Here is an 18660-nt window from a genome sequence, read left to right as displayed (position 1 = left end):
GATATTTATTAAAAATAATATCCATTTGTAAAGGGAATTCTTTAAATCACGGTATAAAGTTCTCATCATTTTTCTCGATTTTATGGTTAGGGAAAAAGAGCTAGACGGTGACTCTTTAGGGATATTTTAAAATCGCTATTTGATGTTGTCATCTTTTTCTCGATTTATGGCTAGGAAAAAAGAGCTAGACGACGACTCTCTAGGGAATTTTTAAAATCGCATTTTGATGTTGTGTAGTTTGCCATCTAGATATTATTTTTATCGTTTGTGGAGAAAGGTTATATTTTTTCGTGCCTTTTCCTTTCTATATTCGTTCAAAATTCTATGATGTAAGGTTATAAACGCGGGAAATCTGTCAAATGTGCGTAGAAACGGCGCGATAATGGCGCAGCGTCGTATAGAGTGAGTGAATAAGCGGAATAATTGTTTGAAAAAGAATCTAATAAAGTATTTCAACCATCAATAAGTCTAATAATCTAACATAATTCGTCCGATAATGTAAAACTCATAATTTCATTACATATAATTGACATATAATTTGACAATGTTTTCTTTTATACATGTGATCTCTCGAGTATAAATCATCATGTTTTTTAATTACAGCTCCTTCTTCACAAAGATATCGCCCAAGAAGGAGAACTCTAGCGAGGATAATTCAGAGAGGTACGTTACGTTGTAAGTCGTTAATAAGTCTGTCTCTAAGTAAATTCATTATGCTAAAAATCCTCGCAACTTGCTCGCGTTTGAGCTCGCTGACTTTACCAGTTCGACGTTTCGAGTTCACGAACGCGATAAATAGTCGATTTGTTGTCGTTTTTAATTGGATACATACAACCAACAGCAACAACTTATCCGACAAGGAGAAGAATCAGGATGCACCGGGAAGCGGCAAACGGAAGAGAGATAACAGCAATGGATTTGCTAGGTAATTAAGTCTAGCAGTTTTTTCTATTTGTTATTAATATTTCGCATTTTTAAAAGAGGATTATTTTATAATTTATCTTTCTATTTTCTTTCTTATTAATATTTTTTTAAATTGTTATTCTTACAGTTCTCCTCCTTCAAAGAAGGCGGACAACAAACTTACGAAGCCAAAAGCAATTTCCAAGACTCCTTCCCCAGGCACAAAGTCTCGTGCAAAGCTAGGTAATTATACTGCTGAGCTATTGTGTATTGAATATTAAGTATATTGTATATTGAATCCTATATATTCTTATTTTTTTTTAGAAACCACTCCAAAAAATAAGTCAAATAAACTTTCACCTGGAGCATCCAATAAAAAGAGAAAATTAACAAATACTCCGAAAAGGGAGAAGAAAGATGAAGCTAAAAATGTGAATGGAGCTGAGATAGTGAAAAATGCTGAAGTAGAAAATGATACAGCTGAAAGTGAACAAGAAAAAGAAGAATCTATTCCTTCAAAAACAAAATTTGCCTCTGATAAGACAACAAAAACGAAGAAAACTGTGAAAAAGAAACGAGCCAGAATAATTGAACCAGTTGATTCCAGTGACAATGAGGATCACCTACCGGTAAATTTGAATTATTCTAAGATTGATAGTTCTCTTGCAAAAGAATTTACATTTTTGATTAAATGTATGAGTTTATATCTAAAAATAATTATTTATAGTTACCTGAAAGTCCAAAAAAATCAGAAGTTAATGATGAAGAAAAAAAGATTGAAAGCACAGATGAGAGTAACGAAATAAAAAAAAATACATCAGATAATGAAACAAATCAAAATATTTTGGATAATAAGGAGAAGACTGAAAGTCCGAAGAAGGAGCCTACGCCAGAAAAGAAGCCACAGACTACTTCTAAAAAAATGCATAGCTTTTTTAGTAAGTATTAAAAAATATAAGTATTTTCAAAAGATTATTAATTAAAATTTGAAACAGTATATTTAAATAATGTAAAAGTATAATCTTATAAGCTTTATTAGAGTTTTATTATTAAATATTTATTTAAATCTATTGTTAAACAGCATCTAAGCAAAAAGATACAAAGGACAATAAAACAGGCGATGTAAAAAGTAGTAATCAATCTTATAATCCCAGCATATCTGGTTACCATCCGATAAACGATGCCTGCTGGAAACGAGGAGACAAGTAAGTTAGAATTATTATCGAAACAGAAAAAAGCTTGAGAATATTTAAAATTCTTTCTCTTTTTGAAATTTATTTACAGAACTCCATACAGCGCCTTCACGCGTACTTTGGAGCTTATCGAAGAGACGAGCGCGAGATTGAAGATAATAGAAATATTGTCAAATTACTTCCGATCTGTCATAGTCTTAAGCCCCGTAGATCTATTGCCAAGTGTGTATCTGTGCCTTAATCAGTTAGCACCAGCATACGAAGGTGAGTAACTATGAAACTATGTGCATTATTATATTTTTAAAGAAAGTAGTATTTTAATTTGTATAAAGAGAGATATAGTTATTTAAATTTTATTATTTACAATTTACATGATTAGAGATTATATAATGTTTAATGTTTATTTATCTTAGGAATTGAGCTTGGCGTCGCTGATACGAACTTAATGAAGGCGATAGCGCAATGCACTGGTAGGACATTGGCGCAAATTAAAGTCGATGTCCAGGAGGTTGGCGATTTGGGAATTGTGGCAGAAGGTAGCAGATCCAATCAGAGAACTATGTTTCAGCCTGCACCGTTGACAGTTTCCATTGTGTACTCCAAACTAAAGGAGATCGCACAGATGACGGGTCACGCGGTAATTCACACAACTATTATAATTAGATTTTATATTATTAGTAATATGGATATAAATTAGAAAAAAATTTGCAGAACAGTAATATATAATAAAACATTTTTTTAAAATAATTTAGGAAACTGATTTTTAAACTAAATTAATTTATTATATATATATATATATATATATATATATATATATATTTAACACATATAGAATTATATAATTTACATCTAAAAATTGAGAATTAAATATATTTAAATTTTAAATAAGAATGAAAAAGATTGATGTTTATATTTAGATTGAAATAAAAACTGAATAACACATTGAAGAATGTAAATTAGGATATTGATACAAAAGTAAAACTTTGCGTCATTTATACATAATAAAATTTGTTTTTTTTATACAGTCAGTGTTAAAAAAATTAGACAAGATTCAAACATTGTTTGTGGCATGTCGCAATACGGAAGCAAGATATCTTATTAGATCGTTGGCTGGAAAACTTCGCATCGGTTTGGCTGAACAATCTGTTTTGCAAGTAAGTCATTCGTGATATCGCTTTGATCGATATTATTAATCTACATTTTCTTAGGCATTGGCTCTAGCTTGTGCTAGGACACCGCCAGAACAGGATTATCCACCAGAAACCTTGAATGCGAGTAAGAAACTGTCGAGCGATCGGTTTAAAGAGAAATACGACGAAATAGCACTTATACTAAAAACAACATATTGGTAAGTTATTATTAATTTAATAGTTACTTTAAAATAAAATTTTATTTCTTTTTCATTTAAAAAAAAAAAAAAAATTTAATATTAATTTCTTATTTTATGGCTAATTGAAATGGCTTACATTTATTTGTAGTGAATGTCCGAATTACAATCTCATAATTCCCGTTTTACTGGAGTGTGGAGTCAATATCTTGCCAAGCAAGTGCAAGCTCACTCCTGGAATACCTTTGAAACCCATGTTGGCGCATCCTACCAAGGGTGTGCAAGAGGTCCTGACACGATTTGAGAATTTAAAATTCACATGCGAGTGGAAATACGATGGAGAGAGAGCACAGGTTCTTATTTACTTAGCTTTGCAAATTACACGATATATTAGATAATCGTATAATATATCATACGAAAAGAATATATTAGAATCTATTAATTGAAATTGCGACAATTTTAAGATTCAAGTCCAATTATAATATTACAATCCAACAGATACACGTCGCGGACAATGGCACCGTGAATATCTATAGTCGAAATCAGGAAAACAACACTAGCAAGTATCCGGACATCATTAAGCGATTCAAGAATACTCGCGGTGACTTGGTGAAGAGTTGCATACTTGATTGCGAGACGGTCGCCTGGGATAATGAGCAAAAACAGATTCTACCGTTCCAAATACTTAGCACGAGAAAGCGAAAGGTAATACAATTATTTTAATTACCAATTTAATTTAATTTTAATTTAATTTTAATTTAATTTTAATTATCAATTTAATGTAATTGTTAATATCGTAGTTTTAATAGATACTATTGTGATTGTAATTGCTGTAATTGCTCATTTCGAAATAATATTTTGTTCTTAGGATGCCAATGAGGAGGATATCAAGGTACAAGTATGCGTATTCATGTTCGATCTATTGTACTTAAACGACGAGCCGTTGGTGAAGGAACCTTTTGCAAAACGTCGCGAGTTGTTGAAGCAGCATTTCAAGGAGGTAGAAGGTGAATGGAAATTTGCTAACAGTATGGACACTACAACGATGGAGGAGGTCCAAGTCTTCTTGGACGAATCTGTGAAGGGAAATTGTGAGGGTCTAATGGTGAAGACACTGGAAGATGATGCAACCTACGAGATCGCGAAGCGATCGAGAAACTGGTTGAAGCTGAAAAAAGATTATTTGGACGGTGTGGGTGATACGCTCGACGTAATTGTAATCGGTGGTTACATCGGCAAAGGAAAGAGAACGGGCACTTATGGTGGCTTTCTTTTGGCTTGTTATGATCAGGAAAACGAGGAGTACCAGAGCATCTGTAAGGTAGGTTTTTATATTTTGTCGATGTTATGAAAGTGAAGAGGAGCGGCATGCAATTAATGAAAATTTTTCTTATGTTGAATAATTACATATTGTGTCATATTAATTTTTTTTTTTTTTTCATTTGATACCGTATTTTAGTATATTAATGTACATTGTTTCTTCATAAATAGATCGGCACAGGCTTTAAGGAGGAAGATCTTGAGAATCACACAAAGTTCTTCAAGGATCATGTGATATCCCAGACGAAATCGTACTACCGTTTTGACAGCAGCCATGAACCCGATCATTGGTTTGAACCGGTTCAAGTATGGGAGATTAAATGCGCCGATCTCTCCTTATCGCCGGTTCACAGGGCAGCTATCGGAATAGTGAGTTTCAAAAGTTTTAAATTCTCTAAATTGCATTGAACAAAATTAATATATCGCATGATAGAAATCATTTAACTTTAAAAGTCTCGATTTAATAAATGTTTTATTTGCATGGAAGAATTAACATTATTGCAGAATTTCGTTATTGCAAAATACATGTCCTTTTTCTATCAAATAAATTGAAATGATATCACGATAATCGTTTCTGCAATTAAATATCCTTTTAGTTAGAAATATGATATCGTTACATATTAAATTTACTGCTTTGTTTAGGTTGATCCGGAAAAGGGTATATCCTTGAGGTTTCCGCGATTTATTAGAATACGCGAGGATAAAAACTGTGAAGAAGCCACTTCCGCTCAGCAGGTGGCAGATATGTACAATAATCAAGAACAGATCAAAAATAAAACATCGACGAAAGCTACAGAGGAAGATTTCTATTAATTTTTTTAAATTTATTTATCTACATATTCAAATTAATCTGGTCTTGGTATGTATTTTTTATAATTATGATTTTATAAGGGCTATTATATAAATAAAATACATCATGGTATGACGTGGCATCAAAATTATGTGAATATGACTGTACAACATTTCATTATCTTATCTCATCTCTGATGTTCATTTCTAATGAAAATCTATTGAAGAATTATAATTTATATTCATATTTTATTTACATTTAAAAAATCTCATGTATATTAACAACGTTTTATTATTATTGCATTATACATCAATAACTTTGAAATGTTTTTGAATTAAACGAGTTTTGTAATTATAATCAAAATATTCATAAATAATTAAAAATTGATCGCATTAAGTAAACATCACATTAGCATTCTGTGCTGATTAACAATTAATAACAGTCTTTAATAATTTATACATTTATCTCGATACTGTGAAAGAAGTGATTCACCTCGGCATTCTTTATCTAGGGCTCTTATCCAGTTATCTTATATTTGTCATGATAAAGTAGCGACTAGGCGATACTCAGGGTACCTCGACGTTCACGATCGACTAATTACGTTTTTGTCTGATCGCGCTCTCAAAATAGCGTCTCGTTCATCGATAAGTGAATTCGTAACGGAGGATATTTTCCGCGAGGTGACAAGGAGATGGTCGTCAAAAATTCCGCATTGCTGCTGACGAAGCAGATCGGTTGCATCAAATTCACGATTTTTTGCTTGAACATAATAATATGGGTGGGTGCACGAAATTATCATGATTGCGTCGTCTTGTGAAGTTAACTATGTACTAGTGAAATCATATATGACTTATTTTAAGCGTGAAATTTGAAAAGAACAAATAAATGAAAAAGTTAAACGAGTGAGCAGTATTGTATATAAATAAATGCATTTATTTTGATAATTTTCAAAATAGAAGATTTGTTTTAATTTTATTCTACTTTTAAAAAAATGTTGCAATTGATTTGTTCATGAAATAGTTATTAAAAAAAGATTAGTTTTATTCCTTAATAATAAACAAGTTTTTTTGAGAGTTAAATACGTTCTATTATACTATTAGAAAGAAATTTAAATCAAGTTAAAATTGAATTCATGATTACAAAAATTAACTATGATTTCGCCAAATAAATAAATTATTATTAAATAAAGTAATATAAATTTAATATATACTTGTAGAAATAAAATTTATGTATTTATAAAAAAATATAATTTATATTTAAGTCTGGAATAATATTGTATATATGTATATGTATATATTAATATATATGTATAAATATTATATATATTAATATAAATGATTTTATAATATAAACTATTTTATTTCTCATCTTTAATTGTGATATAATTTTATAATTAGTTTAATAAATTTTAAAAGTCACATTGTCTTTGTGCTATCTTGTTATTGCATCAATATAGTTAAGAAACGAAAGATTTCTCAGAGAAAGAAAGCATTATCGTAACACATAATATGTTATTTTAATTAATACATCGCGTTAATTAGTACATGTATATATATTAATGAAATTTTTGTGTGTGTCTGTGTGTTTAAAGATCCTGGGTTGTGCAATGTTCGGCCTATCGATATGGATGAGATTCGAACCAATGTTTGAGGAATGGGTGGAATTTCTGGACATGTACGAATTCTACATTGGAATTTATGTACTAATTGCAACTTCAGTATTCGTCATGGCTGTTGCCTTTATTGGCTGTGGTGCTGCTCTTATGGAGAACGTAATGGCTTTAAACATTGTAAGAATGTTTATCGCGCACTTTAATCCAATTCTGATAGATATTATCTCTGAAGAAACTAATTTTCAAAATTGTTTGATTTCTTTTTAATTATTTGAAACTATTTCAATATTTTAAAATATTGTTATTGAAATTCTTTCAATTAATAATATAATACAACATTTGAAAATTATAGAAAATATTTTATAAATAATTTTGTAAATTAATTGTTGCAAATTAATAATCTTCATTGAAAATTTAATTCAAATGTTAATTTATAAAATACATTGCCTAGTGAAAATTGTTATTTTTGTTATTAAATAAAATTCAATATCTCTTCAGAAAATTAATTTTTCAAGATATTCTTTTGAGCAGCAATTCTTTTCTCGTCAAATTAAATTTTTAAAACTGAAACAGAAATATTTCTCTATTATTATTAGATTCTTGATAGATTTAACAAAAAAATTTTCGTGATTTTAGCACGTGGGCCTTCAAATAATTAGTTTCATCTGCGGTTTATCTGGGGCGGCGGTAATTCTTGACTACTCGACATACGACAGCAAGATTCAACCTATCATTGAACGATCCATGTATAATCTTATCAGGAATTCCCACCATGAAACGCCAAGCTTTATCTTAAAAATAATTCAGGAAACTGTAAGATGTACAAAATATCTCCGAAATTATATATATATATTTTTAAAATTTAAAATTGATTTTTTTTCAAGAAGTAAAAATAAAAGCACTGTAGAATTATGTATCTTTTTGATTAATGTTTAATAGGTCGGATGCTGCGGAGCTGACGGACCCAGGGATTATACGCAACTGCATAAACCGTTGCCCACCGAATGCAGGGATACTGTCACCGGAAATGCTTTCCATCACGGCTGCGTCGAGGAACTGTCCTGGTTCTTAGAAGCGAGATCGGGATGGCTCGCTGGTCTGGCGATGGCGTTGTGCATGCTTCACGTAAGAGAAGCTTTGATTCTTTACTTTTTTCTTTACTCTTTTCAAGAGGGAAGAGTATTACGCACATAATTTTATGATTTAACTATGAAAATATAATGATAATCTATCATCTTTTTCAAGTTATCTATTTCCTAATTATTGCAGGTGATTATAGCTGTATTAACGTTGACGCTTGTTCGAGCAATCAATAAAGAAAACGAGCAGAATCAAGAAAGAAAACAAGTCGGATCTGGATATTTTGTCCACTGAGGTAACATTAATAATTGGCGCCTGCCCTCCTCTACACACACAAAACACAAGCATTATATGTTAAACATACTTTGGATGCAATAGTACATCAGTTATTGCTAGTATTATTTTCGAATTTTTCTAAAAAAAAAATTTTCTAAAAAATTGTTTAATTTATATATTTCCTATGCCTTCAAGCGTTAGATGTTAAGAGCCACTTCGACTAACTTTGATTAACTTTAATCAACGATTAAACTATATCTTTGTCTCTTTTTAAAAACGTATCTGAAAAGAGACAAAGATAGTTTAATCGTCGATTAAAGTTAATCAGAGTTGGTCGAAGTGGCCCTAATTTATTGATTTATGAGAGGTGGCAGTAAAATTATTGTAATTGTATTTTTCATAAGAAAAGAGAAAAATTGTGTACATTCTGTGTTGAATTGCAAATTTTTCATCGAGCTTACATCTATTTCGAGAATGACATTTATCTGAAATATAGCGAATATGTACGTAGTTTTTAGTACGCTTGTAATTTTTTAATTTCTAGAGCTTTCAAGTTTTAAAGATGAGAATTTATTTTTAATCACATAAGAACTTTTTAATTATAATTTATTTTTAATTTTTTTAAAATAAATTCTTTCTTGATTCGAACTTCGATTTTTTCTAAAATAAACACAATATTCATATCACTAATTTATCACAAATTTTAATTGTTTTTAATTTGCGAAAATTTCATCCATTTTGCTTGAATATCACGTTTTGTATCATTTTATCTATATCATCTCATCGATCTTGATTATAATATCGTCTCATATCTATATCTATAATCATTCATTTAATCTTCTCATTTTGTAATTTTATATATATCTTATATTTACAAAATTTACGTTTATAATATAGTAGCTACTTTTAGAAAATAAAGTTGAAGTTCATTGAAAAGAATACGTTAAAATAGTGAAAAGCAGTGTAAAGCAATTGAATTGTTATTTCTAATAATTATAAAACAAATATAAATAATCGAATAATAATTTTCCAAGGATGAGATTAACTCTGATATTTCACGCACAAAAATTATTACACTAATGTATCATATTAATAAATCAACAAATAAAAGAAATATTGAACGTATAGAAAACATATCAAATGTAAAATACATAATTATTTAAAATTACATTTTAATAATTATAAATATTAAAAATTATCACGAATAAACATGAAATTTTTACATTTTATATAAACAATAGCGCATAATAAAAATTAGTGTTTTATTTTGTGCTGGACAAAATTTCAAATTTTTTTTCAATTCTCGCTAGATTATTTTAATTTCTCGTTTTCATAAACTTATATATTGAATTATTAATTTCCTAAACTTTTAAGTTATATTATACTTAATTAAGTTATATATATATATATATATATATATATTATTCATAAATGTATGTATGTGTGTGTGTGTGTGTGTGTGTGATATTACCAATAATATTTCGTGTTCAAAATTTAAATTTGTTGCAATACAATGAGAGAGTGGGAGATTTTACGTTTTTGTGTTATTTATTTACAAAATACGCAGTATACATACAATATACGATATACAATATTATAGTTAATAATTTATTTACAATAATTTTTGATGCGGTCCAATTAAAGAATAAATAAACTGAATAAATAAAATTGTACCATTTATGTTTACAATATTGCATTGTTCATAGAGTTTATTATAAGAACTAATATTATCATGTATGAAGAAAATTATTTAAAATTGTCAAATTTATCAAAATTAAAATTTAGTAGCAAAAGAACAAATCTACTTGGTGATAGCAATTGAACCGCAAAAGATTCGATGGTCAGATTGAAATCTAACCGAGGAAGGGGAAGGGCGGATAAGGCACTGGCGCTGGATAATAACCTGGATACGCCGGTACTGTTGGCTGTACTGGCACCGTGTTAGTGATATAGGTGGTGAGCTCCGTGGGTACAACCCTCGTGGAGAAGAGGGTGGTATAAGCGGTCTTAGCGCCGAAAGTGAGTTTTAATACCCGCGAATCGGATATGGTTGCAAGGGTCTGAGTGACCAGGGGCGCGCTCGTCACCGTGAACTGTGGCTGCTGCGGGAAGAGCGGTACTTGTGGCACCTGCGGTTGCAGCACCGGGCTCAGAGTAGATGTGCCGTATTCGTACGAGGTCCTGGAGGAAGCAGAAACGCGCAAAATATATGTAAGATGATAATAAATATATATAATTAATGCGTATAATTTATTAAATATATCTTATACCAACCTAGGTACAGTGCTAACTGGCCTGGACAACGTCGAGTAAATGGTATTTCCCGCGTTCACTACGGGAATCACATGCGATTCGTACATCGTTTCCAAGACGACCACCGGCCTAGATGTGGTGATGACTTGGGGTTGCGGCTGACCGAAATATTTTAGCAGGGCCAACTGTTGGGTCTGTTCCGGAGTAAGTTGGGGTTCGGTGCTGCTGCTGGTCGCAACGTCGCTCTTGACCTTGGACGGTATTGTGGACTTGAAGATGTCTAAATCGGAATCGGGATCGTTGCTAGGCGCCACCACTCTCTTGGGCACATCTTCGTCATCGCGATCGTCATCGCCGAAGTCGAGTTCGAGATGCAGTTCGCTACCGGCTTCGTCGAGCTTCGAGTTGAACTCGTTCAGCGTCTTGCTCGGGATGAACTGGTAGATCTCCATCGGCGGTAGCGTTTTCGTCGCCGTTACCACTCGGGCGATGTTGTACGTTTGCACCAGGGTCAAGCGGGTGGTACTGTTGCCACCATAGATCACCGGTAACATGTGCGTCTTCAGCAACGTCTGCGTTGTCGAGAACGTCTCCGTAAGCGTCTCTAACGGCGGCGTCGCCTGGTTGGCATCCAAGGAAATTGCTGGTAGCGTCGCGACGGACGAGTCGAGTGGCAGAGTCGACTCGTAGGCGGCCGCCGTGTTCGCCAGGATATTCTCGGTAAGCGGTTCGGTGGGTGAGATGGTACTGGTCGGCTCGGCCGTCGCGAAGGTCTTCTTGATGGTGGAGGTCACTGTGATGTAGCGGGTGTTCCGGAGTGTTCCCACCTAGAGACAGAATATTTTAGTTATTGCGGTAATAAGAAAACTCAAATGCACGCTTTGCTGATGTACAGCTATTTCAAGCAAAAAATTTAACAAATTAAAAACCATTTATTTTCGGCATAATCAACTTTATTTATAAAAATGAGATTTTATCAAATTTTTTGCTCAAATATTATAAATAAATATACCAAGGTAGAATCGAGAGAACGCACCTGGAAGGAGTACGGCGACTTGATAGTGGCGATCTCGAAATACACGTTATCGAGATCCGCCGCGGTGGAGATTTCCACATTGAGCGTCTCTATCGGGAGGATCTGTTCTGCAACGTGCTGCTGCTGATCCAGCTGCACACTGACGCTGGCCACATCCTCGCTCTCGCTGGGATCCAACTCGTCTTCCGCGAAGAACAATTCCTTCCTCTGGGCGACGTTGACGATGCCGCCGGAGGAGATCGCCGCGTTGCTCGTCGTCGCCGTCGTCTTGCTCTGCTCGTCCGCGATTACCACGAAAGACGACTCCGACGTATTCGCCTCGGTAGTCGAAGACGTTCGCAGATCCTCCTCGTCCGCCTGCTTACGGATCATGATCCTCGGCTTCGGCGTGGTCTTGTATGACCAGCGACCTTGCGTTCTCGGTAGCTTCATCTTCGGTATCGGAAGACTGGCCGTCGGTGACGGCTGCTGGTCGCTGCCCTTCGACTTGGTCGACTGCTTCGAGAACGAGCTGATGGGTTGACTGCTTGGACGGAAACCGCTTCGACGGCGACTGATCGGCGCCTCTGTAGTGCTGGTGGTGGTTATAGGACGATTCCTGAAGAGAAGTGAATTTCTTTATTGATGGAAATTGTACCAAGAATTGCTTCGCACGAAAATTTATCTTTGTATTTTACGGGATGATAAGACAATCGTGATGAAATATATGACTGTTTTTTTCGTAAGATATAATAAAATCACAAATTTTAATTAATCCTTCTTTTCTGATAGTCTCTCACGAGACACTCACTTATAATTTGGACGCGTCGTCGTCGCGCGATTTTTTCCGATCCTCGTTTGCTGTTGTGGTTCGTTGTTCTCGTAGTCATCGGGAATCTTGTTTCGGAATTTGGGTCTGGGCTGATTGTTGGAGAGCGAGTGTCTTCGCGTCGTTCGCACTGGGGTGCCTAATTCGATAAATCAAGTTTCTCAAATTAATCTTTTCAGCACTATGAGAGAATAGAAAATTCCTCAAACGATATAAGAAAATGTTATCACGAATAAAAAAATAATATAAATGTTATCACGAAATAATAAAAAATTAACACACAAAGAATCTTTTATGTGTGTCGTAAATTAATAAGACAACTAAAGCTTCTGATAAATATTTTTCATTAATTATGATATATTATTAATTAGATTATTATCTTGAAACTGAAATAAATTAAGACAAAATTAATAGAAAGAGAGTAAAATATTGAAAGTCTTTTGCGTCTAAAAATTCAAACATTTAATTATGAGAAAATTTTATTAAATATAAAACAACTATATAATTTATATATTTTGTAAAATTTATACTATGTGTATATATTAGACAGATTTAGATATAAGATATTGTTACGTGATAAATTTTCTAAAATTCATTAAAATTGATCCTAGCTGGAATACTCACCGGAGGGTTCGTTGAAGAGAGCTTCTAAGGGCAGCGAGGATTCTTCTTGCTGCTGATAAGCCGGAGTTGGCTCCAGCTGAGGCTTGAGCTTGCCATGCTGCGGGCCTATGGTCTTCAGGATGCGATTCGTGCTGGACGGGTGTATCTTATCTTCGATCACTGGCACGTACGGCTCCGTCAGGATTCTGGACGAGCTCTGCAGCACTTGAGCGTACTTGCCGTTGATGTAGGTGCCGATTACGCTGGTCTCGTGTACAGTGGTGAGACCATCCTTTATGACGGTGCCACCCAGCTTGGTCACCAGACCAGTCGGGTTCTCCTTGTCCCTTCGGGCGGTGGCGCGTGGCTTGTGATGAGCCTTCGACGAGGGTCGCAGGTTGATCAGCTACAGAAACCATAAAATGAACATGGATGAAACATGGTTGGTTCATCGTGAGATCTATTTAGATAATTATATACAGAAGTTAAAGATATATAATTCATAAACAATATTAATTTTAATTTGACAATAAGATACATTTTTTAAATTTTACTGTAGAAGACATTGAAAAAAAGAAAGGCAAAAGATATGATAAAAGTCATAAATATAGCAAAATATTTAAATTATAATTGAAGTAATAATTATATGCGTGAAATAATAATATAGTACAATAACAATAATTCTCTAAGCTTTCGATAAGATTAAGAAAATAAATAAGTATTAAATTATATAAATAATTATTTATTATATAATATTTATTATATAATATTTATTATATAATATTTATTATATAATATTTATTATATAAATAAAGAGAAGTATTAAATTTATACTATATTAGTGACAATTTCCAGTGTTTTTTAGCACAAAAAAGAAAGCTACCATGTGTAGAGTGTCGATTTTAGATTTCCCAATTTTTGTGATATTTTCCGACGCATATTTTTATGGAAATTATAGTTGGAAAAACAACGCGCGTTCGTCGTGCTTCGCGAGTGAAACCGATTTATCGGTGCGATCGGATCCGGACTTTCACGCCGATCGCCGTCTCTAAAACTTAGGAGGGGAGTAAAGGCAACCTGGAAAGGATCGGCTAGGAAATCGATTACTGCACGCGGAAAATTACGCCAACGCAATTATTCCGAACAATTTTGTGGTGGTTTCGCGAGAGTTATCGTGAAAGTTGCTTATAAAATGTAGGCAATTGCGCAATTTTATGGGAAAAACTACGAATAATTTTATATCACGATGGTTTTTCCATTCCGCTGGCCGGATAACCCATTTTCCATCAGGCATTCGATTAAAACGATCAACATTTCGCTAAACTCGTTTTAGCATGTAATAATCGTTCGTTAACAACGCGGTCCGGTTTGGCGACAATCACAGATATTGAAACCAGATCCTCGATTTTCGTATTCGCGACTCTCGTTCATGGGTGAAGATCAATGTCGCTTTTATAAACTGGATATTTGAATTTTTTGCTTTTGCGAATTAATCGCGAATTTCGCGAACGTGAGATCATTTCCATGATTGAATTCCAACAGAGGCAATAATGACGTGTTATATTTTTTATCTTAAATCGAGTTAAATATGTTTTCTATAAACTTGAATAGTATTATATGAAATATATATTATAAAATTCATAAAAAATATATCTTTCTAGAAATTTTATCTTATATATAATGCAATTATAAAATTTAAAATAGGTATATGACAATTATTATATAAGAAATGTAATTATGACATTTATAAAAAGAATGAAAAATTATATATATATGTAGATAAATTATAAGTATACAAAAGAATATATTATAAGTATACAAAAGATTATAAGTATACAAAAGAATATATTAAAGATTTTATCGCATTAAAAAAGTTGACGGTAGCTCTTTTAGAATTAAATAAATTTATAGCGAGAATTTCCGATGAGTCTATTGGTCAATTTATGGAATGACTAATGCATTAAAAATATCACTCTGTCTTTAAAATATCACTGATAATTTGAAAACAAATATTACCTACATTTATATAAAAAAAATATTGTATTATACATATTATAAATTAAATAATATATACATGAATTATAACAGGATCTTATTTTTTTCTTCGCTTATCCTATAGAGAAAGTAGAACCGAGATATTGATCGATCTAGTTTCAAGATATCAAAAAAGTCGAGAAAGCCATTAAAAAAACATAAAATATAAATGATTACGATAAGTGAATAGGATCTGTGAAAAATTAATACAAAAATAAGATAGAAGATAGTGTAAATGATGAAACAATTACATACTATGAAACATGTTTCTAGAGCGGAAAAATAATAGTGTGGCATTCATTTTTTCTAATATTAGAGTTATTTCTTCGATGTTATGTTTTACTTACCCTGTAGGTTTCATCGATCACTTCTGTCGGCTGTTTCGAGAGAAAATCGTATTCCGGTTCGGCGAGATTATTTTTCACACCTGGAGTTTCATCCTTGGCACGTATCTCAACGACTGACGACAATACTGGTGTCTTCGTTGTTGCCTGTTAATTTGAAACAATCCCGTTAAATATTCATTTTTTATCTATGTGTCCAAAATAATGCCTTTATTCACCCAGCTTTATCACATAAATAGATACATCTTACAGTTTGTTAATCGTTATATTATTCCATCATTCGGAAAGAGATTAAATTATTATATTAATATAATCATTTAATTTATTTCCAAGAATCAAACTGTTATACATACAGAATTATATGTATCGGATTTATAGTTACAATTTTAATATAATTATAATAATTTGTTAAAATATACACATATAATATATAATATATAATTTCTAATTTTACATATTATATATATTATATGTTAAAATTATTTGAAAAATATTTCTCACACACATAATTAAACTTAAAGAGACTAAAACTATTTAAAGAATAAATTTCATACATAAATTAGTAAACAAATTAGGTGTTACTGTAATAATGTACAATGTTACATATATCTCCTATATAGCGATATATCATTCTAATTTACCTGGTTCTTCGTCGCCTTCGCTGCAGTATTCTCGGACGGATTCACCACGTTCTGCTCGACCACGGAATTCACGACAATTTTTGTACCCTTTATCTGCTTCTTCGTCTCGCCATCCTGTGTCTCGACCTTGTGAGTCTTGCTGGGCTGGATGTTGGGGACATTTTTCTTGTGCTGCTGCTGTTCCGTTGGCTTCGTATGAATCGGTGGCGTGGAGGACGTGGTCTTCTTACCGGAGTCTCCTTCTGAAAACAAACGACACATTTGCATACTCGACGACTGTCGAGAATAAAAATCGCGATTCCGCGAGGAACCTCAAGGATGGGAAAAATGGGAGTAGCACTTCTTGATGGCCAATTTGTGCCGAACATTTTTCGCTAATTTTTTTTACCCTTTAGAAGATAATGAAAATGTATAAGATGCGAAAACGTATCTTTTCTTGATTCAATATTAATTATTTATATGATTTAAATTTAATTATATCAATTTTAATTATATTTTTTAATTGTAATACGTTGGGATCATATTATTTTAATTATACTGGTCAAAGGGTATATTATTTTATTTAATTTTAATTTTAATATCGACAAAATAAAATTTTGATTAATTTTTGGTTGCTATGACAGATTTTTGTCGTAATTATTTTATTTATAACATCTTCAAAGTATTTCTTTGCATTTAGAGAAAAAGGAACCACTATACTATACATTGAGTACGTAGTTTAAAAAGTCAAGGAGAGGTGATGACAGGAGAGTCATAACGAGTGAACAATGGGCATCATTCCGTATGTAGACGCGGACGACGATATGCAAAAGAGATTGGTCCCTGATACCTCGTCAAGGTCCACCTCGTGAGTGTACGGATTCTTCAGCGTTTCAAGGTTCCGTCGAATAATCAAACTTGCTGTGAATGAGCACAGCGTAACAAAAATTGTCGATTGCGATTAGAAAGTAATTCCTGGCTTTATTTTCATATTCACATGACACTTCATGGCTAGGGTCATTTGCGAATCCTCTTGTTGATTGCGCAATAGCTTTCGCGATATCTTATTCTCATTGCTTAAAGATTTCAACAAAGCTCTCTACTAAACGATGATTGTTAGCCGAATGAAACGAACATTTTATATTTAATGTAATTATGTTTATAAATAGATACAAATCATTTCTTTACGTTACTCGCACTTTGAAAAAAAAATTTGATACTATATATAATTATATTGACAGTTGAGAGAGAGAGAGAGATGAGAAAGAGAACAATATATTCAAAAATTAAAGTTTTAAATTATAATTTATAATTTTACTATTTATTATTAATTGTAATGTATTTTAGAAGTCCGATATAATTATTGAGATACGTGTGTATATATAATTAATTTCGGAAACTTTTAAAAAATTCTTACCTGGGGGAGCGCTTTGAGGACTGAAAACCATCACCGTGTTGCCGATTGTTGTGGTGAAATCCAGAAATCCGTAGACTGTCTGCGTGATGAAGTCATTATTCGTAGCTGCTGGTTCGATCGTTGCAGCTGGGTCCACCGAATAACTCTCGTAAATTTGTGCACCAGACACTGCAACTGCATAATCGCGATCTCACAAAATCCTTCTATTTCATCTTTCCATTTATATATAATTTCTTTACAAAAGAGAATCGCGATATAGAAATAAATATATAAAATAAATTATTATACACACAACTGCAAGTATATAAAATTATATTATAAAATAATATAAAGATATAAAGAAAAATATATTGCAAAAGAATTGGTTGATTTCTTCAAGAGATTAATTTTATGCCATTCATAATATAATTTAATTAAAAATTAATGAAATTGATAAAATTGTTATATCTTCTTTATCGATAAAATCTGTTTGCGACGTGGTTGATGAAAGATTTCTGGCTAGAATAAATCTTAAAGCGAAGAAGTTCTTTTTATCTAAAGTTCTGCATTTATTAGCAATAACATCACTTAACTCACCATACGCTAAAGCTACAGCAAACACGAAGTATCTCGATGTCATTGCGCTCAATCTGATCTCATCATATGGAATCTGGGAAATCTGAAAGTATAAATAAGAATAAAAAAAAACATACAAAAATTATCTTGTTATATACATTATCTCTTGTATGTGATAATCTTACATCTGATGTAGAATTTAATTTACATGTAGTCATTATTCAACTTCGATTTTTTCACGTTATGTACGTCATACGAATATAGTATTTATAATTTTTAACGCAACAAATACATAAATAAATAAATAAAAATATAACAAATATAAAAATAAAAGAAGAAACAGTGCAAAAATATTTTGTCATATTAGTCCGTGTAATATAACTTGATTTATGGAATTGTTATATTTGTCACACAATATGAAGTAATTTTTTTCTATGATCGTGGGAGAATCAAGCGACGATTCTCAGACGATTACGCAATTATTGCAGT

At 32.3% G+C, this 18660-nt stretch overlaps 3 protein-coding genes across 6 annotated transcripts in view; 2 read left to right on the top strand and 1 right to left on the bottom strand.

Moving 5' to 3' along the window:
* Positions 1-315: 315 nt before the first annotated feature.
* Dnalig1 (DNA ligase 1) lies at positions 316-7258 on the top strand. Of its 2 annotated transcripts, XM_083046062.1 has the most exons (17): positions 316-402; positions 604-663; positions 842-925; positions 1052-1146; positions 1228-1532; positions 1631-1841; positions 1985-2108; positions 2188-2360; positions 2510-2733; positions 3122-3250; positions 3305-3444; positions 3575-3776; positions 3922-4128; positions 4292-4744; positions 4915-5112; positions 5386-5602; positions 7125-7258. In XM_083046062.1, exons 1-16 carry the CDS (start codon positions 383-385, stop codon positions 5554-5556), a joined length of 2796 nt encoding a protein of 931 aa, XP_082902188.1. In that variant the 5' UTR covers positions 316-382; the 3' UTR covers positions 5557-5602; positions 7125-7258. The 2 variants fall into 2 exon arrangements, with proteins under 2 accessions (XP_082902188.1, XP_082902187.1); XM_083046061.1 differs by lacking the exons at positions 316-402; positions 604-663 and having other exon boundaries at positions 681-925.
* On the top strand, positions 5963-9890 carry Tsp2a (tetraspanin 2A). Its single transcript, XM_083046075.1, has 5 exons — positions 5963-6311; positions 7125-7322; positions 7782-7958; positions 8085-8270; positions 8415-9890. The coding sequence occupies exons 1-5, from the start codon at positions 6225-6227 to the stop codon at positions 8517-8519; spliced, it is 753 nt and encodes a 250-aa protein (XP_082902201.1). The 5' UTR covers positions 5963-6224; the 3' UTR covers positions 8520-9890.
* Positions 9891-9972: 82 nt separating this feature from the next.
* The window catches only part of LOC145940662 (uncharacterized), a 20829-nt gene continuing 12141 nt past the window's right edge, over positions 9973-18660 (bottom strand). For 2 of the 3 annotated variants that reach the window (XM_083046057.1, XM_083046059.1), the window contains exons 2-10: positions 18193-18274; positions 17617-17790; positions 16221-16462; positions 15583-15726; positions 13223-13607; positions 12581-12737; positions 11791-12388; positions 10776-11581; positions 9975-10682 (exon numbers count right to left, since the gene is read on the bottom strand). In XM_083046057.1, coding sequence (XP_082902183.1) covers positions 10355-10682; positions 10776-11581; positions 11791-12388; positions 12581-12737; positions 13223-13607; positions 15583-15726; positions 16221-16462; positions 17617-17790; positions 18193-18274 — 2916 coding nt within the window. In that variant the 3' untranslated portion in view covers positions 9975-10354. Of the gene's footprint in view, positions 10683-10775; positions 11582-11790; positions 12389-12580; positions 12738-13222; positions 13608-15582; positions 15727-16220; positions 16463-17616; positions 17791-18192; positions 18275-18660 lie in introns of all 3 variants that reach the window. The other variant, XM_083046058.1, reaches the window with a different exon arrangement.

This window comes from Prenolepis imparis, unplaced genomic scaffold (assembly GCF_030444845.1).
Source record: "Prenolepis imparis isolate NDT839.2.m4 unplaced genomic scaffold, iyPreImpa1.0 SCAF_9, whole genome shotgun sequence".
NCBI lineage: Eukaryota > Metazoa > Arthropoda > Insecta > Hymenoptera > Formicidae > Prenolepis > Prenolepis imparis.
The sequence above is the reverse complement of the archived record's forward strand: the minus strand, read 5'-3'. Positions and strand labels throughout refer to the sequence as shown.